The sequence below is a fragment of the Leptopilina heterotoma genome, unplaced genomic scaffold (assembly GCF_015476425.1).
Source record: "Leptopilina heterotoma isolate Lh14 unplaced genomic scaffold, ASM1547642v1 Lhet_180, whole genome shotgun sequence".
NCBI classification, from domain to species: domain Eukaryota; kingdom Metazoa; phylum Arthropoda; class Insecta; order Hymenoptera; family Figitidae; genus Leptopilina; species Leptopilina heterotoma.
The window spans coordinates 1,317,082-1,344,512 of NW_025110897.1; the positions used below are offsets into that span (position 1 = coordinate 1,317,082).

At 29.5% G+C, this 27,431-nt stretch overlaps 2 protein-coding genes across 13 annotated transcripts in view; both read left to right on the plus strand.

Annotated features, from left to right (window-relative positions):
* LOC122500030 overlaps positions 1-27,431 on the plus strand; it is a 212,524-nt gene that overhangs the window by 97,248 nt on the left and 87,845 nt on the right. The window lies entirely within an intron of this gene.
* Positions 21,619-27,431, plus strand: part of LOC122500031 — a 55,893-nt gene continuing 50,080 nt past the window's right edge. For both annotated transcript variants that reach the window (XM_043608726.1, XM_043608727.1), the window contains exons 1-10: positions 21,619-21,759; positions 21,925-22,029; positions 22,207-22,238; positions 22,335-22,373; positions 23,603-23,804; positions 23,965-24,069; positions 24,398-24,429; positions 24,533-24,571; positions 24,727-24,928; positions 26,744-26,848. In XM_043608726.1, the coding sequence (XP_043464661.1) occupies positions 21,960-22,029; positions 22,207-22,238; positions 22,335-22,373; positions 23,603-23,804; positions 23,965-24,069; positions 24,398-24,429; positions 24,533-24,571; positions 24,727-24,928; positions 26,744-26,848 (826 nt within the window). In that variant the 5' untranslated portion in view covers positions 21,619-21,759; positions 21,925-21,959. The remainder of the gene's footprint in view (positions 21,760-21,924; positions 22,030-22,206; positions 22,239-22,334; positions 22,374-23,602; positions 23,805-23,964; positions 24,070-24,397; positions 24,430-24,532; positions 24,572-24,726; positions 24,929-26,743; positions 26,849-27,431) is intronic.

The following is a 27,431-nucleotide window of genomic DNA, read 5'->3' on the forward strand; positions in this document are numbered from 1 at the left end:
GATTCGTAATCAGCGACCCTAATAACCCCCGAGTAACAAGTTTTAATCAAATCTGATCAAATTTGAATTTTGTCCGCCATATTGAATTCGCCATTTTGGATTTTTAAAAAAAACTTTAGATTTATATTCGGGAACCCTAAAAACTGATAAAGAATGAGTTACAGAATAATTTACCTCGTTTAGAGCTCTGTCCGTGTTGACGTGGAATGTCCCATATATATATAAAAAAGTACAAATAACATTTTTTTAAATCATGATGGTATATAATTGTATAATAATATAATATAATTATAATTAATATATATAATTCTATATTATTATGTATTCGATGTATCGGGTACCCGAAAATTTCGAGAACCCGAATGTATTCGGGTACTCAAAAATATCAGGTTCCCGAAATTTTCGGGTACCCGAATCCATTCGGGTCACCCGAAAATTTCGGGTTACCATTAACTATAATTAAATTCTTAGAGAACTATGCGATCAAGTTTGGCATCCTATTTTTGTGCACCGAAAAAAATCTCGATGGTATTATTAACTATGACCCTATAGTTAATCTTTATCTAATAAAAGTAATAAGGATTCCTAATCATTATGGTTAGGATCGCTAGGTTGATTCAACAAATTCAAGCCTAGCAAAAACAACCCTGCAAATCCTAGTCAAATTGACTAGGATTTTAGTAATTTTGCCTATTTCCATAATGCGCACGCGTCTGCTTCTGTTCTGACAGTGTTTACCTCTATATCTTTCGCGTTATTTATCGTGATTTCGTAAAACGATTTTTTATCATTACTCGCGTCTATTTTTTATACATAAAATGGAGTTCTTACATAGATCAAAATTGCTGGTTTCTCGGAACCTCTGGAAATATAGATAGTCCACGTTTTAGAAAGTAAACTATTTAATTATATTAGTCAATTCTTTCAGATTTTTTGGTTAGGTTTCAATATAAATCGTCGAAGTTTTTACACACGTGGTGACAACATTTTTACTATTTTAATCGCGCAGTGTGTTTGAAAATTTACCTTTTTAATAATTTGTGTATTTAAATTTATTTTCATTTTAATGGCATAAATAATTAAAAATAAATAGTTTTTGACAAGTGTATAAAATTGTGTACTTGAAATGTATAAAACATCATCTGATTAAGTATTGTATTTTGACTCGAAAATCTAGTGTCTATTAAAAAATTAAAATACCAAGTCGTGTTTAGTGTAGTGGTTATCGTTCCAGGTTTCAAAGTGCGTATTCGTTAGGTTCAGGTGTTCGCGTCGCCCCTGCGTCAAATATTTATTTCATAAGTTTAAATTAATTCTAATAAGGTATATAAATGCAAAGTTAAATATAAATATGTTTAATAAAATAATTAATTATTTTTTTAATTATATTTACTTTTTCTCTTTTATTGGATAATAAGAATTCGATTAATAATTTCAAATAATTATGATACACAGTGTAAATCTAATATTATTATCCTAGTCAATTTGACTATTTTTTCCTGATTGCATCGACTAATTTTCCTGGTCACTTTAACTATGCTTGAATTTTATTACTTTGAAAAGGATTCTATAGTTGGCTCCTCTCGTAATTAGGAAACCTAGTCAATTCCTGGTATACGGGTCCTAGGCATTTTTTTCGGTGTGTTCACTACAAAAATGAATAATCTTGATTTGATCTTGGCTACGCATGCTTAAGCGATTTCGAGAACCGGAATGTAGTCGGGTACCCGAAAATTTCGAGAACCCGAATGTCGTCGGGTTAGCGCAATATCATACTTATTCGACAAACAAGGCAAGAACATACTTATTCATAAAAAAGGCAAGAACATGCTTATTCAAAATATAAAGTAAAAACAAACGAATTCGCAAATTAACCTTTTTAGTCAGATTTTAAATTTTACTTTTGTACAATTGTTTTACAAATAATAATTTTTATTTAGTTTCATTGAGAATGATTTTTTTTATATTTTGTTTTTCTAATATGAAAAGTATTATTGAAATAAAATTATAATATTCTTGATAATTTAAAGTCTGACTAAAAAGGTTAATTTGCGAATTCGTTTGTTTTTACTTTATATTTTGAATAAGCATGTTCTTGCCTTTTTTCTGAATAAGTATGTTCTTGCCTTGTTTGTCGAATAAGTATGATATTGCGCTAACCCGACGATGTAGTCGGGTATCCGAAAATTTTGAGAACCCGAATGTGGTCGGGTACCCGAAAGATTTCGGGTATGTAAACAAGCTCGACCCGGCCCGAACCCGAACTGACTAAGCCCGACCCGAAAAGTGAAAAGCCCGAAATTACCCGATCGGGTTTCGGGCTTTTTGCACATATCTAGTAAGACTCAAATAAATATAAATTAATCATAATTAATAATTAATTACTTATTAACTCATTTCAAATTGCTCTTCTTTTATTATTTACAATTTAATTGTTATATTTTGAAAAATATTTTTCAATACTTTAAAAATATGTTAATTAATATTCATTTGAACTTTTTAAATTTGGCGCTTTATTACGTGATCGTCACCAGCGCCTGTTTGACGCCACGTAAAGGAAAATATTAAAGTGCGCATGCTTTGTTTCTTTAATGCTATTCGTTGTTTCCGTTTACTTAATTCCCTAGAAACCAATAGCATTTATTGGCAGTTTCCTTGTAGATCTTTTCCGTCGGCTTGTGTCCAGATTCATGTTTTGAAACTTTGCTTCACTATAATAAAATAAAATAAAAATTCAATTTAAGTATTTAGAAGTGTGAAAAGTTGGTGCAAATATTTTTTATGTGGAGCCTATAATACCAAGGTAAGTATAAATGATTCCTTATTCATGTTTGCTTAAAGTCAACATTTTATGCAAATGGCGACCATTTGTTATGATTTTTGTCTTTAACTTTTAGTTATATTGTATTTAGTTTTCGATTTCTTTACGCGATACAAATACTCCAGCTCTATTAATGTGAAAAAAATTGTATTAATTTTTTTGTGTTTAGTTGTATTAATTTCATCAGGTTGCTTTAATTAACTTGATGATCTTTCAAGGTGAAGTTTGTTTTACAAAATTATGAAAAATGTTAATATGTGCCGTTAGAATGAAATTATAATTAGTATTACTTATAATTTCATTTGTTGATTTTATTTTGCTTATATTAAATTAGATTAGTATAAAAGTTTTAATATAAGCTGTAAATAAATATTAAAAATAAATAAATTTTCTTAAAGGTCTCCAAAATGACATCAAAACCTTCAAATTCAATGAACCCTCAAATAAAAAAGTTTCAATTGATTGAATTCTTGCATGACAACGGTGAAGAGTTATCGGAAGGCAATAAAGATATTGATGTTGTACCAAAAGGCTGGATAATTTATGATAACAAACTGGAATTAAGAAAAACAATTACAAATATATTGAAAAAATATTTGTCAAAAAATGTGGCTCTCCAATTTGTAACATTAAAAAATAGTAATAACAAGACCAAAAAGATTTACAAGGATACGAAAATGTCTAAGAGTATGTTCGGTAACTTCTTTAAATTCATTTATTATTTCAAGAAAACTATTAAAAGCTGCTTTTAGATGAAATTTATAAATTTTTGACATCAAGACAATTAAAACAACACAAATTAATTATTTCCACTTTTCATTTAAATATAACTGAGTAATACAAAATATTAAATATGGAATTATTATTTTATTATAAAATTGTTATATTATTCTAAAATGTAAAAATATGTTTTTTGAATGAAATTAATGTTGTTCTTTAGAAACAAAATAAATTATTTAATTGTAACGCGTCGCGAAGAAAGGTACCTTAGAAGAAAAATCTTATAGGTCATGTTTGTTATCATTTTACTTTCATAAAGGATTCTTTTTTAATTTTGTAAAATAAAAAATATTTTTTATTAAAATTTTAAATGTGATAAAAGCTTAGACATAATTTCCGCTTAAAACATGACGAACTTAAACTGTACGATTTTGCTTCTTATGTAACTTTCTTCGCGACGCGAAATAATAATTAACTTTCCTTAATTTTCACTTTTGATAAATATATCATGTTTTAGCAACGATTTCAATTACACACACTGAAGAAAAAACATTAAATCCTCTTACGGAAAAAACTTATCTATTTGAATTGGGCAACGTTCTTCCAAACGCCAAAGATTGGAATGGCGGACGTAGTCAGAGAAATAAAAAGACTGCTGAACTTCCTGGAGAAGAACAAAATGAAACCTCATAGATTAATGCTAATTTTTTAATAAATACTTTTACTCTCTTAAAAAATATTAAAATAATTTCACTTTCGAAATATTTTATAAATGTATATGTATATATTATATATATTGGGACATTCCACGTCAACACGGACAGAGCTCTAAACAAAAATTGCTTTGATGGATTTAAACGTTCTAGGGCTTAAAAGATTTCTACGTTCATGTACTTTAAGATGCCGATGGGCGTTTTTTGCAAAATTCCATTTCCGATGCCAATAGAACTGTCAAAAGTCAAAAGGTCCAAAAAACTCAAAATACTTTTATGAATTAAAAGCAAAAAACGAGGTAAATTATTCTGTAACTCATTCTTTATCAGTTTTTAGGGTTCCCGAATAAAAATCTAAAGTTTTTTTTTAAAAATTTAAAATGGCGAATTCAATATGGCGGACAAAATTCAAATTTGATCAGATTCGATTAAAACTTGTTACTCGGGGGTTTTTAGGGTCGCTGATTACGAATCTGAAGTCACTTTAAAAAAATTCAAAATGGCGGATTCAATATGGCGGAAAAAATTTTCAAATTTGATCCGATTCCCTTAAAACGTGTTACTCGGGGGCTTTTGGGGTCGCAGATTATGAATATGAAGTTACTTTGTGTTTGAGACTTCAAATTCATAATCAGATACGCTAAAAACCACCGAGTAACATTTTTTAATTAAATCTGATCAAATTAAAAAATTTGATCCGCCATTTTGAATTTCTACAAAGTAACTTCATATTCATAATCTGCGACCCCAAAAGCCCCCGAGTAACACGTTTTAAGGGAATCGGATCAAATTTAAAAATTTTTTCCGCCATATTGAATCCGCCATTTTGAATTTTTTTAAAGTGACTTCAGATTCGTAATCAGCGACCCTAAAAACCCCCGAGTAACAAGTTTTAATCGAATCTGATCAAATTTGAATTTTGTCCGCCATATTGAATTCGCCATTTTGGATTTTAAAAAAAAACTTTAGTTTTATATTCGGGAACCCTAAAAACTGATAAAGAATGAGTTACAGAATAATTTACCTCGTTTTTTGCTTTTAATTCATAAAAGTATTTTGAGATTTTTGGACCTTTTGACTTTTGACAGTTCTATTGGCATCGGAAATGGAATTTTGCAAAAAACGCCCATCGGCATCTTAAAGTACATGAACGTAGAAATCTTTTAAGCCCTAGAACGTTTAAATCCATCAAAGCAATTTTTGTTTAGAGCTCTGTCTGTGTTGACGTGGAATGTCCCATATATTTGTATAAATATTATACTATTAATTAACACTATAATAAAATTATTTTTACAAATATATTTCCTGTATATATATTTTTTTAGAATATTTAATAAACCGAGCGATTGAAAGGAACTATCAGGGACCTAGCGGGGCCCTTTTATCCCTAGTAGGGCAATCATAGAGAAACCACGCTAGTTCCCAACCTACCATTCCTCGCTGTCCGCTAAATCCCGGGGCCCGGCAAGATTTTCCCTTCCAGAACCCTGCTAGCAGTAGGGAAATATAGCGTTGACCCTATCAAAACCCAACTCAAATTTCTACACGGGTTACGTAAAGTTTGGCACGAACGCTGTACATAATGTACGTCAGTTATGTAAAACTGGCACAGATGGCGTGCAGAATGAATGTACAAGAATTTTTTCGGTGTAGGTAATGAAAGATATATAAAACTTAAGTTCAGCTCATAGGTCCGATTTTTATGAACATAGCGTTCATTTTCTCCCATGGGCAAAAATAACGCATGGGATCAGCTGTTATTATTGAAAATAGGAGAAAATAAACGCCAATTTCATACGGTCGAACAAAAAAATGACTTTACTTTCCGTCGTCAGGTATCTAAAAGCGTCATTTTTGTACATGTGGGATAACAAATATTTTTAATATTTTTAAATTTATACTTGTTAGAGGTGTGCAAAAAGCTCGAATAGCATGGTCGAGCTCGAGCCAGGCTCGAGTTTTAGTTACTCAAAAATATTTGAGTGCTCGAAAAATTCAAGTGCTCAAAATTATTTTAGGTTTAATACTGCACGTGTCGGATGGAATTTGATTCAAGTTCGGATTGATTCTGCTCAGCTCTGCTAGAAAAACGAAAAGCTTGAGATACTCGATCGAGCTTTTTGCACAACTCTAATACTTGTAATAAATAAAAATTTTGATACAACTAATATTGCAGATACAGAATCTGATGAAGAACATAAAAGTAAGTTAAACTGCAAAGAATATTTAAATATTATTATATAGCTTGGAAATAATTAGATGCTTAGAATTGGTTTTTTGATTTTAAATCCCTTAAAACCGGCGTTTTTATGTTAATGTATAAAATTTCTTGTTAGTTTGTCATACATTATGGAGGTTTTCCAGCTGCTACACTTAAAAAATTTGATTTTTGATAAAGAACGATGCTGAAAAAATGGTCAAAATTTGCCTAGTCAGAATGCCGTCATCCTCTAAATATGTTATCCATACATTCCCTAAACCAACGTCCTGGCTCTTGCCTAAAATGTCCTGGTTTTGAATAATAAACTTATACAAAATTTTTTATGTATTTAAAATTGTTTTAAATATTTAAATATTCGGCATTTGATGATGGTACAATTTAATTTTTCTGATTTTAAAAAGAATGGTGCATCAGCCCTACTGAAAAGAAACGACTGTAAATACGGGAGTAAATATGACCCTAAATACGGGCATAAATACGAGCCTCAGTAGGGTGGTGTAATTGAAACAGTAAATACGGCCGTATTTATGCCTGTATTTAGGCTCGTATTTACGGTCGTATACTATTTTTTTCCATATACATTAAATATAATATTGCTCTAAAATAATATATTTTTTCAGAGAAGTATTAAAATATAATTTATTCTTAAATAATTTAAAATTTTTAAGCGTTCAAATAAAAAAAATGCAAAAAAGCAATTTAAGGATATGTTAGGAATGAGGATAATATGATTTAACATTAGTAGAAGATGATGCTTTTATTAGTATTATAATTATACTATAATTATAATTATTATTTAACATATAAGAAATATAACACAAACAAATATATATATCACATTATTTTACTCATAGCCACAAAAATACATATAATACAATTTTTGTAAAAAAAATTAGAATTTTTACAAGTTTTACATTTATTTTCACAATTTTCATAATATACTAGATTTGGACAGGTTAAAAGCTGTCAAAAAATCCATGATCTACGAAAAAATCGAAATTTTTGTTAAGAAACGAAGTTCAAAAACAAAGTTGACCAACTGACGCGACGCGAATCACAACACCGCAAGTAAACACTGTTGTCAACCCAGTGGGCACACTTGTTCAAAAGACGTCCTAAGGATGTCTTTTTGCGGACGTCTTTTGGACTTGTACAAAAAGACGTCTTCAAGACGTCCTATTCATGTTCTATGTCTTGGCCATTATATGTCTTTAAAGTTTCTTAAAGACGTCTTTTTCATTCAACATTTGAAAATAGAACAATTTTTATAAATAGAAAATATTATTTTCTAAGTTAAATTCATTTCATTGACAAGTGAGATCGTTAACTTTGTAGAGGTTCATATCTGTCTTGAACGGCTGAGGTGCTTAAGGCGCAGTGTTTCAAGCCCAAGGTATCCGAGTTCGATCCCAGCTTCGTCGGAATTTTTTCATTATTTCTCCACATTTTAGAAAAAATAAAATTAAACTTAAAATAAATTTAATACAATGTTACTGAATTTCAACTTAGAAAATGTTATAAAAGAAATGTTTATTTAAGATCTGAAGGAATGTAAAAAGGACGTCCGAAAGACGTCTTAAAGACGTCTTTTAGACGTACTTTAGACGTCCTTTCTTATGTCTTTTAGACGTCTTTTGGACCAGACATAGAACGTTTTTTAGACGTCTTTTAGTTGTCTTTCTGATGACTCAGAGACATTGCCATCATTGTCCGCGAATCGTCCGCGGACAAAAAGAGACGTCTTTCAGACGTCCCTGTGCCCACTGGGAAGAAGGTTAGGTATATGACGGGTTCCACGTCAAGTGACCCAGGTCAAAAATTTACATGGAATATTTGAAAAATTTGTAGATTCTTTAAAACAAAACGAAAATACGTTTTCTATTTTGGGTTTTGCTGCTGTTTTTCAACACTTTCTAATAGTGTGAACAAATGTAGAGAAAAAAAATTGTTTGACCTTGAAAAATTAAATTAAAAAATAAAATTTCATTTTTTTATCAAATGGGCAGTTTTTATTTTTTTAAAAAAAATTTTATCATAAAGGTGAGGTTTTTTCCTAAAAAAAATGTATAGGTCAAAACGTGGGACAAGAACTTTTAACTGGTCAAATTAAGCATTTACTTCTGCCGTGCACCGACCCGCAGTGGAATTTTTCTTACAATTTACTATTAAAAAATGTCTACACCTTACAATTTTTAACCAATTTGAGTGTTCTTTGTCTTAAATTAAAGGGGAATAAATTCTTAAGACATCCTTTGAGGACAATTTTGGGGATTTTAATTATTTATAATTTTTTTTTAATCAAAGTTAACAAATTAATACACTTTTTTTAAAAAGGACGTTTATTTTCTTATTCCGTTGCTGCACATGATCTAAATAAATTTAAATTCATCCAATATGACCACCAGATAATTAATAAAGCATAAAATAATTTATTTCAATTGTTATAAACAATATATAGCCCAACAACGAGCAGGGGCGGTGGATTGCAGAAGTAAATGTTTATTTTGACCAGTTAAAAGTTCTTGTCCCACGTTTTGACCTATACATTTTTTTTAGGAAAAAACCTCACCTTTATGATAAAATTTTTTTTTTTAAAAATAAAAACTGTCCATTTGATAAAAAAATGAAATTTTATTTTTTAATTTAATTTTTCAAGGTCAAAAAATTTTTTTTCTCTACATTTGTTTACACCATTAGAAAGTGTTGAAAAACAGCAGAAAAACCCAAAATAGAAAACGTATTTTCGTTTTGTTTTAAAGAAACTACAAATTTTTCAAATATTCCATGTTAGACCAAAAATTTAAACTTTGACCCCCTCCAGTTTTTATATTTGTTTAAATAAATTAATAATATTTGGTATTTTTAATTGTATCTAATAGGACTACTGTTTGTGCAAACTTTTAACCCGATCCCAAGCATTTAAAATTTTGACCTGGGTCACTTAACGTGGAACCCGTCATATAGAGAAGGGAAGTTACGTGTTACTTGAAATATTAATAATAAATATAATCATAATATATTTATCAATTAGATGTATTTAACAAACTTTGTTTGTTGTTATATTTATTATTAATATTTCAAGTAACACGTAACTTCCTTTTTCTGCATACCAAACCTCCATGACAACAGTGTTTTTTTGCATTTATTTTATTTGAACGCTTAAAAATTTCAAATTATTTAAGAATAAATTATATTTTAATACTTATCTGAAAAAATATATTATTTTAGAGCAATATTATATTTAATGTATATGGAAAAAATAGTATTCATATACGACCGTAAAAACGACCCTAAATCAAAATCCAAGTTACTTGAGAAAAGGATAAGAAAAGAAAATGGCTCTGTTCATTGACAGTTGAAGTGTGCTTGACTTTGCAACTGGTGATAAATGGCGTCAACTGCGACTGTCCACGTGCATATAATCGGGTGCAAATTACCAAAGTGCAAATAAAATCCCACATAGCACCGAGAATTTCTCTAAACTAGACAGGATCTCGCCCAGCGAGGTTATAAATATTGCGTGGTAAAGGTCATGGAGAATGTAAGGTTATATTTAAATGTCCGTATAATAAGGAAATATTGAATATCAAACTTGAGCAAAAATTTTACTGTGTATAATAACTTCCCTGCTAAAAATAAAATCAGGAATAATGAGAAAACGTCAGAAATTTTGATGTTTTGTGACTACTTTGACGTTTCCTGAAGCCCAATTATTAAATTTTCGTCTGCTAATATAAACTGAGCGATTTCCTGTCAAGTTTCAAGAAAATTTTGATGCTGTGTGATTTTTATATAAAAAAAAAATTCTTTATGAAAGAAAATTAATCGGAGGTTTCTATTCCATTCTTTAGTTTAGATCCCTAGGTAAGTGTTTACACTATAATAGCTTTGTTTTATTTGGAAAAAACAATTGACTTTTAAAAAATAGCTAATTTTTAAGGAATGAAAAAAGTGTAACCTTGAGTGGACCACTCCTAAAAAATTGTAAAAGTTATTCTATTTTCTTTAATTTATTTAATATTTCTGATATATTAAAACAAAATTTATGCTTATGCAGCTTCAGACCATGATTGTGTCGCAATGTTTACAAGTGAAACCACTTTTAATAATTTTGGCACATATCACATCAATATCACAAAAAAATTAATAAAGAACATAAAACATAGTTTCAAACCAATTTATTGTCTATTTATTTCCTTAAAAATGGTAAACTGACATTAAAAATTTAAAATACAACTTTTTATAGCAGCCACCACAATTTTTTTTTGAGTCAAAATTATCACTTAATTAAACTAAGACAATCAATTGCAATGTCCAAAGAAGTAGGAAAAAAATAAGTTACCTTTTAAAACTTAAATTTTACACTACTTTTACACTTCTGAATCACTTTACTCATTGTAAGAGCGACTTCTTTTTTGGTTTGTATTCTTAAAAATGCGTTACATCAAACAATAACGTACATGTTTATCGCGGAACTTAATTTCTTACGGTTTCTAGGTGCGGTGCTGCTATTCGTTTTATTTATTTTATGTTTCCGCTGTCAGATAACTTAAAAGCTCAGGTGGTCCACTCAAAGTGGCGTGTAGAAATTTTGGCAGGGGCCTGGCCGGGCCCAGACCGGGCTTCCCTAAACCGGGGTGAAACAATAAAACCGACCGGGGCCATGGCAAAAGCCCGATTTGCCCCCGATTTGCCGAGCTCCCAGACCGGATCCCGGTCGGGTTCCCTGTTTCATGCGGGGTCTGGGCCCGGGTGGGCAATTTCTGCACGGGATCAATGTGACATTACCCTACTTTCCTTGATTTCACTTACTCATAAAAAATTGACTTCCTAAGCATCACATTTTCCATAAATACCTATATTAAAAATTGAATACCTTTCTACACCTAACCTAAAATTATGTGCTTTTTAATTCCTTTCTTATACCTTGGTCCCCTTGGTCAACGTTTATGTGACGATATTAAAGAGAATTAAAAATCTTTTATTTGTATACTTTTATTGGGAATTCGAAACTCAGGACAAAAAAGGAATTAAAAGAAATTCAATTTTTTCAATACTTTTTAATGCAAGCCTTTTTACCGGGTATATTAGGGTGGTTCTTATTTTGGAAAATTTGGAATTTCTTAGGTCGCCGGCTGGAATTTGAATTAAAATGTGAAAAAAATAAGCTACCTACAAAAACAGCCCATTTGAAAAATATTAACCCGTGCCGACGAAGGGTTAAAATTTAAATGGGGTTTAACATAGCTTTGGTACACTTCTGTAAACTTTGTATTACAACTTTTCCATTTCTCAAAAATTTGACTTAGGTCCATGTATTCCCATATTTTTTTGCACGCTGAAACGAATATGATGTCAAAAATTACTTTTGACAGCTACCGGTTGTCAAAAAAGTTGTCAAAGTTCTGTCATATTTAAAAAAATGAACTTTCACGACTTTTACATAAACTTGTACTAATAAAAAGGTTTCTTGATAAAATTACAGTTTATATCTAGCAATTTAATACACTTTGACAGTTGACAGCTGTCAAATGAGTTGTCAACTTTTATACAGTTCGATATTGAACAGAGCCAAGTATTGCCATTTGTTTGTGTCCTCAATAGCTTGTTTTTGATATAAAACTCACGAGACAGCTCGTAGCTAGGTTTGCTGTACGTAAGTTAACTTAAATTTCTCGAGAAGGAAATATTTCTCGCGCTTTACATTTCTAGTCGTTTCGTGAAGGGTTTTAATTTATTTTATAGATAAGAATGTATTTATTGTTGGTTTTTTAAGTGTTTTTAAATATCTGTTTATATTTTTTGTTTCCATTGCATTGTATTGCGTACAAATCATTTTTCCCAAAATATCATATTTGGGGTGATTTGCAACACTTTTTTTGGGGGTGGATGTAACTACTTTTTACGTGACATAACTGCGATTCACATGATAAATAAAAAATGCTTAGTTATTTTCCTTTAATTATATTCCTTATTCAGTTATGAATAAATAAAAAATTAAACAACAACAAATTTTTTTTTCTTTGGTGAAATCTCCACTTTTTAGAGGTCAACTATACCTTAGTAATTTTTTTTGGCAGATTTCGATTAGTTTGCATTGAAAAAGCCTGAAATTAATAATTAAAGACATTTTCATCGATATTTATGCATTACATACCCAACTTTTTTGACAAATGCAAAAACAGATGTTTTTGAAAAAGCGAAAAATTTGTAGGAAAAATTTAAAATTCTGAAAATCTAATAGTGCAGGAATATTCTATTATAATGCCTCTAAGTCATTCAATTTTGAAATGTTTAAAAATTTAATTATTTGACATGTTTTTCGTCCAACGAAAAAAAACGTTGCACATCACCCCACATCACCCTATTTATAAAAAATATTTAGGAACTTTTAAAAAATCCTATTTATAGAAGTTAATTACTAAATTGACACCCGTGTGGAAAAATTTTAGGGCGCTGACCAAGCGCTTAATAGACTGTCTAACGTCTTTCTAGACCCAGGGCAGACGGTCTTGTCGAGCGGCTGTTCAGAATTGAAACGAAACTTCCACGCTATCGTCTAGAATAGACCAGCGTTTCTGGTCTGATCAGCAGTGCTAGTAAATTCTAATCTACGTCTATTCAAAATTTCTCATTATATGTTATGACAACTATTCTTAGAATGATAAAACTTAATTATATTTGAAATAATTTTAATGACTTTTTTTTATATAAAATTATTAAAAAATATTTTAACTTTCTGTATTTTTCACTTCAACTTTCTTTAAGCGTAAGGCTTTGTGTCCCTCCTAATCTTTGGCATTGGAGATAGTAGTCTTTTTGTAAAATAAAATTTACTACAAATCAAAACAGCCGGATGAAACTAGCAGTCGTACTTAGCACCAATCTTTAGGCGTCAACCACTAATTAATGAAATTAATAAATAAAAACTTACTAAATTTGCTATTTAGTGGATATTGATTCTCAAATAACAATACTCGATGGTTTTTTAAATCATTAAGTATTACAAAATTTGAAGGAGAGGCATATTGGTAGATGACGCCTAAACATTGATGCTGAGTACGACTGCTAGCTTCAGCCGACTAATCAAAACACATAGAAACACATCAAAATCATTTTTTTCAGGGCACATTTAAAATTAAATTATACAGAAAACAACAACAACATAGCACATTATTATTCACGTAAAACAGAAACCACAACAAATACTATAATTCACAAACAAAATGCATCACACACTGACTGATCTAACGACGCCAAACGACGCGACGCCATTAGGCGCCATGTTACTTAACAGCTGGGCATTCATCGACGCATGCGCATATAACATCCTAGACCAAATCTAGACGGTCTTAATAACACCGTACTAGACGGACATATTTGACTTAGATTTTTTCTAATAAGCCAATCTGTTAAGTCATTGATTCGGGACTTGATGGACCCTCTAGAATTAGACGGACTTGATGATTGCTAATCGGGAAATCATTGGACTCTAGACTGCCACAATATTTTTCCACACGGGCAGCTGTCAACTTCCAAAATATATTAAATACCTATATGGGTGATTCTCCAAAAAACCTCATTTTGCATGTAATCAAGATTTTCTAAATAATTATAATCATTTGGGAAAATACCAAGTCATATTTCCCTATTTTATCACTTTTTCTAAATGTTCTGCAAGAAAAAGTTGTAAAATTTTATTGTTTAATACAATTTTAAAATATTTTACCACCTCAAAATCGATTTTCTAACCTGTCATCTAAGTGCTTTTCATTTTTTCAATAGGTAAAACAATTATTTAAAACATGAAAATTGGTACTTTATTAATTTTTTCTAAAAGTTATGATATTTAAGAATAATTTTCAAAAATATAAATAAAATATGTCGTGTAGTTTTTTTAAATATAGAAAATGAAATTTGTCATGTAGTACCGCGTCATTCCTCTCACTCGTTGAATATTATCCAATATTTTTGCTGTGGGTAGAGATATTGCTTAATTATTGTGATCAATATTTAAATTAACATCTCTAATATTAATTTCTTAAGTTACTTTTTAAAAAATGGCATTATTTTGCGTTAAAAAAATTAAAATTGAGACATAAGCAGAGATTCACAACCTAAAGCGTCATTCCTCTCACCCCTAATAAAAACAATATTAATATATATAAATTGATCGCAAATTTTTTTCACATAAAGTTATCCTTTATAAACATGATAGGGCATTCTAAGCTGGAGGAAAAGTATTTGTCAATTAAATAAAATTAAAAAATGTTGAAATCGTCATTCCTCTCACCCGTCATTCCTCTCACTTTTTTAAATAAAAATTAAAAATTGATATGATTGTCGGTTGTTTACAAACTGCCAGTGAAAAGTGAACCTAAAATGTATGAAAAATAATTTTTGACAATTGTTTAAAGAGATTTTTGATAACTGTAAGTATTTCAAAATCTATAATAGATAATATTAATAAATTATAATTTTTAAATAATTTTTTGTAAATAGAAAAATATATATAATAAAAAACGCCGGCGCCAAATTTTAACCTCTTAATTTTTTTGTAAATTTTAATTTAAAATATATACTTTAAAAGCTAAAAGTTAGCATGATCATGCTATAGAGGTGGTAGATTTTTGAAAGCTCAATATAATTGACTGCATTAATCCATAAATAATAATTTTTTTTCTTTTCTGTTTGTAACTCACAAAAAGGAGTATTTCGGGAGAATCACCCATATATGGACTAAATTTACCCACAGAACCGTTTTTTGTGATAATTAATTTAAAACTCTTTGAAAACTGGTGTTTATAAAAGTTGACAACTAATTTGACAGCTGTCAATTGTCAAAGTGTATTAAATTGCTAGATATAAACTGAAATTTTCTCAAGAAACCTTTTTATTAGTACACTGAGAAAACTGGAGAGTCAAATTCAGAGGTTCAAAAAGTGTATGTTTCCTTTGCTTATGAAGAGAGTTAAATAGTCCTTCTAAAATAAATTTTGAATTGATAATGGAAATCTACTTGTATATCCTCTCCTATTATATCTGAGGGTTAAAAGTTGCGCAGAAAATGTGTACGATCTGATGCGTGCGAAATTATTTTTCTGACATTTTATCATTTTTATGTATTTAATTTAGGGGTTAGGTTGCCATATTTATTCATTTCGCGACGGATAAGGAAGGGATTTCTCAAGATGGTTAATTTGTCCCTCTGTTATAAACTCATTTTCCCTCCAAGAGAAATGGCACGAATATCTGTCAATGGTGTATTTGAACATTTAGATTGTCATCCAATAGCTAACTCTCAAATATCAACGATTTGTCCCTCCAGATGTTTAGTCCAATACTCCAGTTTTCTCAGTGTAGAAGTTTATGTAAAAGTCGTGAAACTAAACATAATAATTTATTTTCTTTCTTAGTCACGTTCTTAAATAGACCTAAACAATGTTTGAATATTATTGCAGGAGATAATAGGGCAGAAGGTAACAGCCACACAAAAAAATTTTTTGGTTCTGATCTGGAGGTCTCACTATGTAGACTTTATGTTTTTTGGTTCGCTAAATCCGAATTCAAGGTCCATTTAACACCATCAGATCATGGTTTTGACATAACCCAAAAAAACCAATATGGCTAACAGTTTTTGGAAAAATTTATCGAATTCACTTGAAACTCGTTACTCGAGGGTTTTCCGTGTTGCTGATTACAAATTTGAAGTCAGTTTTTAAAAATTAAAAATGGTGGATCCAATATGGCGAACACCTTTTGGAAAAATTCACTGATTACGAATACTATATTCTACTTTAAAAATCTCACAACTCCAATAACATTTAACTTAATATGTAGACGTATATGACATGCCTTTTCAAATGCTGTTATTCAATGCACGTTCTTTTATGAGTCTTTATACATAAAAAAATCTGTCCGCGCAAGCGCGGACACATTCTCATCCGCCCTTCGCGCGGGGGCTCGCAAGTTTCAGCGCGCCTCGGGGCGCGCGAATATTGATCGTCGCGCTTCGCGCTCCGTTTGATGTTGCGCGCTTCGCGCGCAATTGGCTCGCTTTGCTCGCGGTGGTCTAAAATTGTTTTGCATTATTTGTGTTCTTGTTATTATTTCTTATTACATGTTTAATAAAATATTTTTTTTCTTAAAGTTACTACGACTTTAAGGATTACATTCTCATCACATGTTTTTGTTTGCTGATGATTGGGAGATTAAGTGGATTTAAATGTATATTTTTGGTAGATAAAATTTTTGGTAGATAAAAAGCTCGAAAAAGCTCGATCAAGATTCGAGCTTCAAGCTTTTTGCACAACTCTAATTTTTGGTCTTGATGATTAAAATTGAAAAGTTATTTTTAATTATACTAACTCTCTTAGCAGAAACATGATTTGCAGAAGCAGCTAAAATATTTTTAAAGTATTATTATCAAGTTGTTGATAAAAGCGAATTTTTATAAAAGTTATAACATTTTACAAAATCAATAACAAATTCTTTAACACAGTTAAGGGAGCGTTCACAAATGATGTCACGCAATTTTTCGGGATTTTAGACTTCCCCTACACTGTCACGCTACTTCATGCAATTTCACTTGCAAAAATACATCGTGTCACGTTTAATAGAGACCCCTCCCCTGCCCCCAAAAACGTGACATCATTACTTTTTTGAAAATAACTCGAAAAGTATAGGGTTTGGCGAAATGGTGTCTACAGCAAAGTTGTAGCTGAGGATGAGACGAGAAAAAAAGTCTCGAGTAGCAAGATTCCATATGGAATAGATTCGGAGATAATTGAGTCGGAATATCGATTTTTTTCCCAAAAAATAATAAAATATATATATATATATATATATATATATATATATATATATATATATATATATATATACAGTGGTTTTTCGAGAAATTGACAGTTTTATGTCTATAAATATGTTTTTGGGTGTATTTGGGTGAGATTATGTAAAAATAGTTGAAGTTACTTTTAATTCTTTGAAAATATTTTGATTTTTAGAGTTATTTTGGGATTTTTTAGTTTTTTTGACCACTTAAGAGCCTATAACTCTGAAATTTGACTTTTTATGAAAAAATGTTGTAGAGAAAAGTTGTTTTAATTTTTCTAAGCTATCGTAACATGCAAATAAAAATTTGAAAATTTGAAAAAATTGATTTTTCAAAATTTTGAAAGTACTGTAGTTTTTGTATTTTTTAACGAAAATGGCTGGTTAACGAACTTGGCCTTCATTTTTGCACCAACTTTAAGTGTGTTAAATTTAAAAACGATCGGATAAGTTTTTCAAGAGTTATCGTGGGAACAAAATTTTTGGTCTACAGACAGACAGACGGACAGACAGACGAACAGACAGACACCATCGCCGGACCATGTTTTTTGGGTTCAGGGGACCCCAAAACGTCCAGATTTCATGAAATTAGCGAAAGTCAATTTTCGACCAAAACTAATACTTTCTCATATGATGAGAATGTAAAAATCCGTCGAGGAGACTGCTCGGGGGTAGTGTTTACTTAATTGATCAAAATAAACAAGTCTTTTAGAATTTTTGAAAGCTGACAGTTAATTCGGATTCAGCGACCCTGAAAACCCCCTGCCTAACAAGTTTTAAGCGAATTTGATGAGTTTTTAAATAAGGGTCGGACATATTGGATCCGCTATTTTTAATTTTTAAAAACTGACATCAAATTCGTAGTCAGCGACCTATAAAATCCCTGATTAACGAATTTTAAGCGAATCCGATGAATTTTTCTGGAAGGTGTCCGCCATATTGGATCCACTATTTTAAATTTTTGAAAACTGACTTTAAATTTGTAATAAGCATCACCGTAAACCCCCGAGTTGCGAGTTTTAAGCGTATCCGATGAATTTTACAAAAAAGTGTCGGCCACATTAGATCCGCCATTTTGAATATTTGAAAACTGACTTTAAATTCGTAATCAGTGATACCGAAAACCCCTGAGTAACGAGTTTTAAGCAAATCCGATAATTTTTTCCAAAAGCTGTCAGCCATATTGGTTTTTTGGGGTTATATCAAAACCCTAATCTGATGGGGTTAAATGGACCTCATTCGGCGACCCAAAAAACATAAGGTACATCTAGTGAGACCTCCTGATCAGAACCAAAATTTTTTTTTGTGGCTGTGTAATTATACGTTATTTAAACATTGTTACATCCACAATGGAATAGAAGGTTCTTATGAATTTAATACTGTTACGTCTAAAAAATGAAATGCTCTCTATTTCCTATTTACAGGTTATAATTCTATCTCAAACTGTTTAACTGATCTAAGTTTAATGTGCATGATGAAAGCAAAGCCTCTGTGGAGTTATCCTGTGTCTTCTTAATAATAGTCATCGAACCTCATACAAAAGATGAATTGTGTGACACCCTTTTACTTGTACTGATTCTTTCGGTTTTTACTATCTTACAAACATAGAATTAGGTAACTTGGCCTTAGAAACGGCTGAAGAAAAAAGCTATCGACAGAGTTTCGGCAAAAAATGATCATTTTTTGTACCTCGAAATTACTCCTTATCGTTGCAGACAAAAATGATTTTATTGTTCAGTACCAGCTTGAAAGCAAAAAGCATTTCTAGATTGCGGGTAATGTTCATTTAAGTACAGCCACAACTCCTACTTATAAATTCCTACTCTATTTGTCTAAATTATAAATACAAATTTTAAGTATATTTATTTTACATAACAATTTTTTCCCAAAGATACCTATGTTTTCAGATATAAATTCGTCATTAATAGAGAAAAGTCCTGCAACATCTAGGGGAATAATAGCAAATAGAATATATTTCAGGGTAAATGACACTTACAAATTTTTTTACTTTAAGTAAAGCAACATTGTTTTAATTAATTTTTGAATGCTTAGAAAATAAACGAATATTTTATTTATTTTACAGAAACCTAAATCTTATCTTTATCAACAGAAGGGAAATGGCAAGGTAATGCTACTTTATTTACTTTAAGAGAATGTAGAGGTTATTGTTACAATCATATAGATTCTCATTCTCTTAGGAATAGAGATTTAAAGATTCTAACATCTTGTAACCTCAATTTTCCTACAGCTTATTCACATTTTTCAATTCTAAATGATAACGACATTTGGCCCAAAGACCGTCACCTTAGTTTTCAATTATCTGTTTTCGCTTCTTGGTGAACGTCACACTTACTGTATAGTTCATATTGAGTATATTTTAGTATTGAGCTATTTTTTGTTAACGTTACTTGTATATTCTCGTCTTCCTCCTCATACATATGATAAATATTAGAACAAATTAATTTTATTTTACTTAAAAACAAATAAAATAATGATAGCTTTTAAGTGCGCTAAGTAATAATAATTTAAGAATGGGGGTTCGATTATGTAATTTGAGTTCACTTTGATTTGTAATTCAAATTGATTTTGACATCAAATTCATTGTAATGTAGGGTAAATGTGGGTATTATCGAAGAATTTTGTATACGTCATACATCCAAGTGGTTTAAAAATTATAAATAAATGTATATGGCTTTGTTTTTTTTAAATGAATATTTAAGCTATCTTTTCTTTAAAAAAAATTGCCAACGTTATAGAAAATAGTTTTAATCGTTAAATAAATGATTAAATAGAAGACTCCTTTGCGTGTGTAATTTCGCGGGACTTGTAATGGCTTGAGGGTATTTTCGCGTGTCAAATATCGCGGATGAGTGTATTATCGCGTGGTAAATATCGCGGATAATTTATTTATTGCTTTTTGGATTTTTGTAATAGTTACTTAATTAAAATGTAGTAAATGTAAAAAATTAAAAGGAATAATAATATAGTTTTTAAAAATATAAATATAAATATAGCAAGAACTTGAATTAAACAAAATTTTAAGCATTATAATAAATGGACGAATTCAATAGTAAACTAGTATCACAAGAAGAAAGATACTTGGTTTTATTATAATAATTTAATTAGTCTCATAATATAAAATAATACTCTGATAAAATATTCTAAAGCAATTATTATCAAATATTTCTAACGTATAGTCAATGCTCATTTGACACTTTTGCTCCTTTTTTATAGCTATTAAAAATTTTTTCCTTAAATATACAGATCTCACTTACTTTAATTTTTTTATCTTTTCCATTACTCTTTATTTTCTTGCTTGTATTTTGTAACTGTTATAAGATTTACTAAAATTCTGAACGTTCAAATAAACGAAATTTTTATTGTGTCTAAATGTGTTTAACAGTTACTGTGCAAAGTGGAAAAACAATGTTAATTCAACATTTATTTAGTTGAAAATTAATTTTTTTATATACATACAAAGTACTTTTATTAAAATATAAATTAAAACAAGCGAAAATAATATCGGCTATAATTTCAACGTTTTAAACTTTAGAGACACACTGCTAACCTTACTTTCAAGGGTTATGATAGGAGCCGCGAAAATACCCACATGTTAAAAAAAAGATGTCTCCATTATCGTGACTGTAAATATTTAATAAAAATCAATTTTTTTAACTAAACAAATTTTTTTTATGAAGAATAACAATCAATTTATTAAAATCTAAAAAAAGAATCATCTCTTAGAGTTTTATAGAATATAAAAACAATAATTTTTGACACCACTGTAGAGTTGAATCTCAAACCAAGGTGAGCCATTTTGAACTTTTTTCAGACAACATATTTTAAAACTATTTTAATAAATTGATTAATAGAAAAATAATGAAAAATATGATGCATATTATAATGTCTTAGTTGTCAAGTTCAAGGAGTGATTTTTTAGTGTCAAAAATTTTTTATAATATTTGAAATATTTATTAAAATATAAAATACCGCGATAATACCCACTTTTACCCTAGAATTTCAATTAACTTTGGTGGCAAATTCATTTTGATTTCGAATAAGAATTGTCTTCAAACTGAATTTGGCGTCAAGATCAATTCGAAATCTAAATGAATTTGACATCAAAATCGATTGGAATTTTAAATCAAAATGCATTTGAAGTTAAAGTCAATTTGAAGTCTAAATCAAAATACATAATCGACCTCTAGTATTAAACTCACAGGAATTTATAATTCTTATCATACTTTAAAGGTGAAATTATCAAATAAATACAAAGTTTGGATAGATAAGGATGAGCATATTAGGCTTAAAACATATTTCAAAGAAGAACCAGAAAAGATGATAAGAGTGTTACTAGAAAAATTGCTTGGTGAAAAGATTTTGCCTTTTATGACCTGGGAAGTAGGTAAAAAAAACAGCCATTCCTGAGGAATTGAAAAAATCTATTTTTGGTGAGCGATAACTTTTCGATATTTTTTAATTTACCAAAAGTTTAATTCTGAAGAAAATTAATTTGATAGCTACAGTCTAGTTCATAGTTAGTCTATGAAAATCATAAGTTTAGCATTTGTCAATAGTTTTCAAAATTTGACATGAAAAAATATGTTTTTTAATAGATTTTGTCAATAAAAATGTAAATCCTGACCATAAAATGAATTACAATACCTACCGCACTTCAGCATTGAAAATTTTAAGAAACTTCAAAAAAAGATTTAACCAAGGTAACAATTCAAACAGTTTCCTGCTTTAAGAGTATTATTAAACTATATAAAACATTTAGTTTTAAGACTTATAGTGAACCAGATAAACTAATTTCGTTGAATATAATTTTCTTACACAGAAAATATTTTTAAAAATCTCATTAAAAATTAATAAAAGAATTAAAAAAATTATTGCAGGGAAAACTAAAACAAGAAGTCAGGAATTGAAGGTACATGCTACTTCTAGTTTTTTAACCTTTAAGAGGTACACATATTTTTTAATATACTGAAAATCTATAGAAGTAAAAAAAATATTTATTTTACAGACATCAAAATATCCATATCAAATTAACGAAACAAATAAGGTAACAATCTTTTCATTTCTGTTAGAGACGATTTCCAATAACTTGTTTTCTCCAATCAAATATTTGGCTAGTTTTGTTAATTGGTTGGTTAATTTGGTTAATTATAAATTAATAATTGTTATACCTGATTATAATTTCAACGTAACGTTGCTAGAAAGATTAGAAATTTTAAAAACTAATTTACAAACCAAAGATTGTTAACTACACGAATACTGATCTCGATACTGACAAATAAAAAATTGGTTTTGTTGATGACAAAATATTTCACCATTTATTGATATCAGGAAAATTATTACATTCACTGTAAAGAATATGAGTAAAAAGAGGTGCAAGTTGCATCTAGGTAGAAGGCATTTGTGCATAAATTTTTTATGGAAAATAGGCAAAAGATATTCAATGTCACGATTTTTCAAATAAACAGAAAGTTCTTTGAGAATAAAATCGCCGTTTACACAAGCAGAAGTAAGACCTATATTGTCCCAAAATTCCGAAAGACCGCAATGTTAAAAAAACTTGTTTTTTATTTGAGTCATACAACTAAGGTGTTTACTTACTTTAGACGCGCTAAAAAGGCTATTTTTGACATTTTTCAGATTTAAATTATAAATATCGACCTGTGAGGTTTTACACAAAAATACACTCTCGAAGTGCAAGAAAAAAGTTTTAATTTTTTTTAAATATTTATTTTTTATTTTAAACAATATTTTTTAAATATTCAAAAATTTTCGCCGTTAATGAAATTTTTGTCATGGATAGTCTAAAGTAAAAAATCCAAACGGTATTAAATTTAATATGTTCATTTAATAATAATTTATTAATTTGTTAAAACATATATATCACATTTAAAAAAATAATGCTTTTATTTAGAAAGTAAGGAAAATGCTGTTTATAGTAATTTTGATTTAATTTTAAATTAAGTAAAATACGATTTATATTAAATTTGTAATATAATGTAATATTGTATGAATTTAAATTCAAAATGTCATGCACAGTGATATAAAAGGATAAGTAGATTTTGCTATCACATTGATAGTTAAAAATTGCACAAGTTAAAGTTGTCAAACAAATATTGCTAATTTGTAAATCAGATGGAGAAATTACCGATTCGAATATATACTTTTTTATCCCTGCCCAAATTTTTTCAAAATGTATAATTAATATTATAGATACTTATATTTAATAATAATACTAAATTCTCAAGATTTTCTAATTCTTATTATACATTCAAGGTGCAATTATTGAAAGGATCTAAAATTTATATTGACAAAAATAAACTCATGTCGCTTAAAAATGAATTCACCGATAATGCAAGCATGATGATAAGCTTGTTATTAAATTATTTATTTGGTGAAGAGAATCTACCGTCCTTTGCTTGGACAGGAGCATATGGATATAAACCCATTCCTCAGGAATTGAAGAAATCCATTTTTGGTGAACGATAACTTTCTATTATTTTTTATTTAACCTAAGTTTAATTCCGAAAAAATTAATTTGGTAGTTAAAAGTATTAGGTTAACAGTACAGAACAATCGCAAGCTTAGTGTTTTTCAATTATTTACAAAATTTATATTAAAAAAATTTCTTTCAACAGAATTTGTAAATGAAAATGTGATTGACGAACAAAAAAAATCATACGAAAGTTACGAACATATAGTAAAATACCTGCTAAGAAGTAACAAAGTAAGATTTCAAAAAGGTAATATTACAAAAAGCATATGTTTAATTGAGCCTTCCCATTTGATAACTCGCCCGAAGCTTGAATGCACGCGTTAATACCAGTCAGGTTGCAGTTAGCATCTCAGGACCAAATACTGCTATTCCACTAGTATTAGAGCTTGTATCGGGTGAGTTACAGAATTGGAAACCTCAATTCTTGAATTCTTTATTTCCTGGTAGGAAAATAAATTCACGGTTGTTTCATATAATTTAATATAGATTTATATAATTTCACCACTTAAAAATTTTAAAAAATTATAAATTATTAATTAAAATGTATGAAGAAATTTAAAGAAATATTATTTCAGAAAAACTTAAAACATACAGACTGGAAAACAAGGTACAAATCGCTTCAAATTACTTTTAAACTTTAAGGACTGCGATTAATTTTTCATATATACTAAAAGCTATAAAATTTAAAATACACAATATTTCTTTTGCAGAAACTAATATATCCATATAAAAAAGAGGGGAAGAATAAGGTAACGTATCTTTTTGTTTCTTTTGAATGACGACTTTTAAAAATACGTTTTTTCCAATAAAACATTTGATTTGATATGTGATGTTAATTGGTTCGTTGATTAATTTAGTTAATTATAAAATTGCAAGAATGTTTATACCTCATTATACCTTCTAGGTTGAATTATTAAAAAATTCCAAAATTTGGTTACCTGAAAATAAATATAATTCATATGTAAAAAATTTTAAAAATGAGCCAATGAAATTGATAAGAATGTTATTGGGAAGCTTAATGGGAAAAGAGAATTTAAAATACTTGAGCTTCAAAGGACAATGTGGTTATGAACGCATACCTGAAAACGTGATAATAGCTATCCTTAGTGAGTATAAAAGAAGACGCAATATTAGTAGCAAGACCCAACTTTTTAAGAAGTAGTAAGGTAATACTTGTTCTCAAGACAGACCTCTACATCATCGCTCATTATGCGTACAGTTTTGTATATTCAAAAACAAAACTTCTTGCAAATGTATACTTTAGTTGACAAGATACTTTATTTACAGTACCGACGATAAGCAAATGAACACACCTTTTTTCATTATTGTAGTGTAACCCACACAGCACCGAAGATTTCCTGAAACTTGACAGGACCTCGCCCAACGAGGTTGAAAACGTTAAGGGCAAATTTAATTAAACATTGCCAGTGTGCACGTTCTGGAACTGATCTGTAACAGTTTATGAAAATAAAGAACAGTTAAAGAACGGTTCCGGAATTGTTCCGGAACGTGCACACTGGGTAAATATCCACATAAAAGGGATATTGAATATAAACTTTAATGGAAAATTATACTGCAAATATTGACTTGCGATCTTCAGACAATATTGGTTTATACGTTTACATTAGCAGACGAAAATTTTTAAAACTATGCAAATGTTCACATCGCAAATCAATATTTGCAGTATAATTTTCGCTGAAGGTTAATATTCAAAATTCCTTTTATGTGAACATTTAACTATCCACTAACTTTTCGATTTCTATCATAAAGAACTTTTAGTACATTTCTTACATATCTTTTGATATGATTAATTCATTCAAATTCAAAACGGAAGTGACAAAAAAACGTTTTGAAATACATTTTAACTCACAATCTGAAAAAGCACAATGAATGTTTGTTGGGCTGACCAACACCACTACAAAACTTAGATTTCATCGAAAAAAGAAGTTAGCAATAGTTTAAACCTATTACAATAATTGCCATTTGACAAATATGCGTGTTGCACAACTTCCCACTCTCCCCTACTTTCGTAAATAAAATCTTGTCTGGCACTGTCAAAATAAATTATTCATTAAGAGTATTAACAAAACCCAGTCTCACTAGACTTGATTGGCTTATACTTGGACAATCTTATACACTAAGCCAATAAAAATAAAGGTCTGGTTTTAAAAGCACTTGTGACTATGACAGCTGTAGATACGAGCAGCTAACTTCACTTGTATTGAGTATTTAGTTAAATATATGTACAGTAGGTTTCAATTATGCCTTATTAGTTTGAACGTGTCGCACTCATATGTTTCCATGGGAACATATGAGTGCGACACGTTTATACTAGGAAGTCATTTTTGAAACCTACTGTACAATAGAAATTAAATTCTATTTTATCTTTTTAGTTGGTTTTTTTGTTGTAAGGAAATGTTAATTAGGCTTAAAAAAATTAAAAAATAGTTATTTTTGAATCAAGAGCGCCCTTTTGCGCCTTTGATACAAACCTAATTTTTTGTTCTAACTGCATGAAAAGTATGGCATTGAGGGCAGGCGCAAAACTACAGCAATCGTGCATAAAAGAACTTTTGCGCCCGCTTGTGTGACGTCAGCGGGAGTAAAAGAAATTTGCGCCCGCTTCCCTGACCCCGGGCGAGAATCAGTTACTCTGCGCCCACCTTAAGTGGCCGAAATGACATACTTTTCGTGCAGGTAGGACAAAATAAATATTTGATTAGATTTCAGAAAAAAATAGAAAATTTCTACTTTTCCTTTTTTACTTTGAATGCTTTTAACGCTATAATAAAAATCGGGGTGTCCCCTTAATTGCAGACGGTACTGTATATTTTTTACTATTTTATATTTAGCGTTCTTAAGAACTATATTCTTAAGAACTATACAAAATTATATAAAATATGCAAAATTTCTTTTTTCAGAATTTGTAAACAAAAATGTAAAACGAAGGCATCAAGTGACAAATCTAAAATTACACAAAGCAGTAAATAAATTCCTTTGGAATATCCGCGCTAAAGCAAATGAAGGTAATGTAACAGTAAATAAAAATAAATTGTATATAAATTTATTTATAAATTAAAAATCAAAAGCATTTTTAAAAAATATGCAAAAGAAAAAAGTTATAATTATATATAAGTTGTCTTTTTGATGACTCAGAGACATAACCATCATTGTCCCCGAATTGTCCGCGGACAAAAAGGGACGTCTTATAGACGTGCCTGTGCCTACTGGGTATCTTATTATTACAAATGGACTCGAAAAGAAGAGGAAAAAATTAATAAAAAGGGTCAAAAGTATTCATTCACAGCCATGGTAAAACACTAAATCTCTGAAACACAAGAGAATATTCAAGCAATCACTAACAGTGAAATCCCCGACTTTCTTGAACATTTGTTTATTATTTCTAATCAACACGAGTTTTGTAAAAAAATAAAATCAAATCTTGATAGCAAAACTGCTGTTTTACACTCCGATTTTTTAGAAAACTACGCAACTAAATGCCACACAGAGGTTCAGACTTTACATTTTGTCACATCACGAGCATTGCTAACAATTCACATAAATGCATATTATATCTTGGATCTCGTTTCTCAAATAATTGATGTTGCA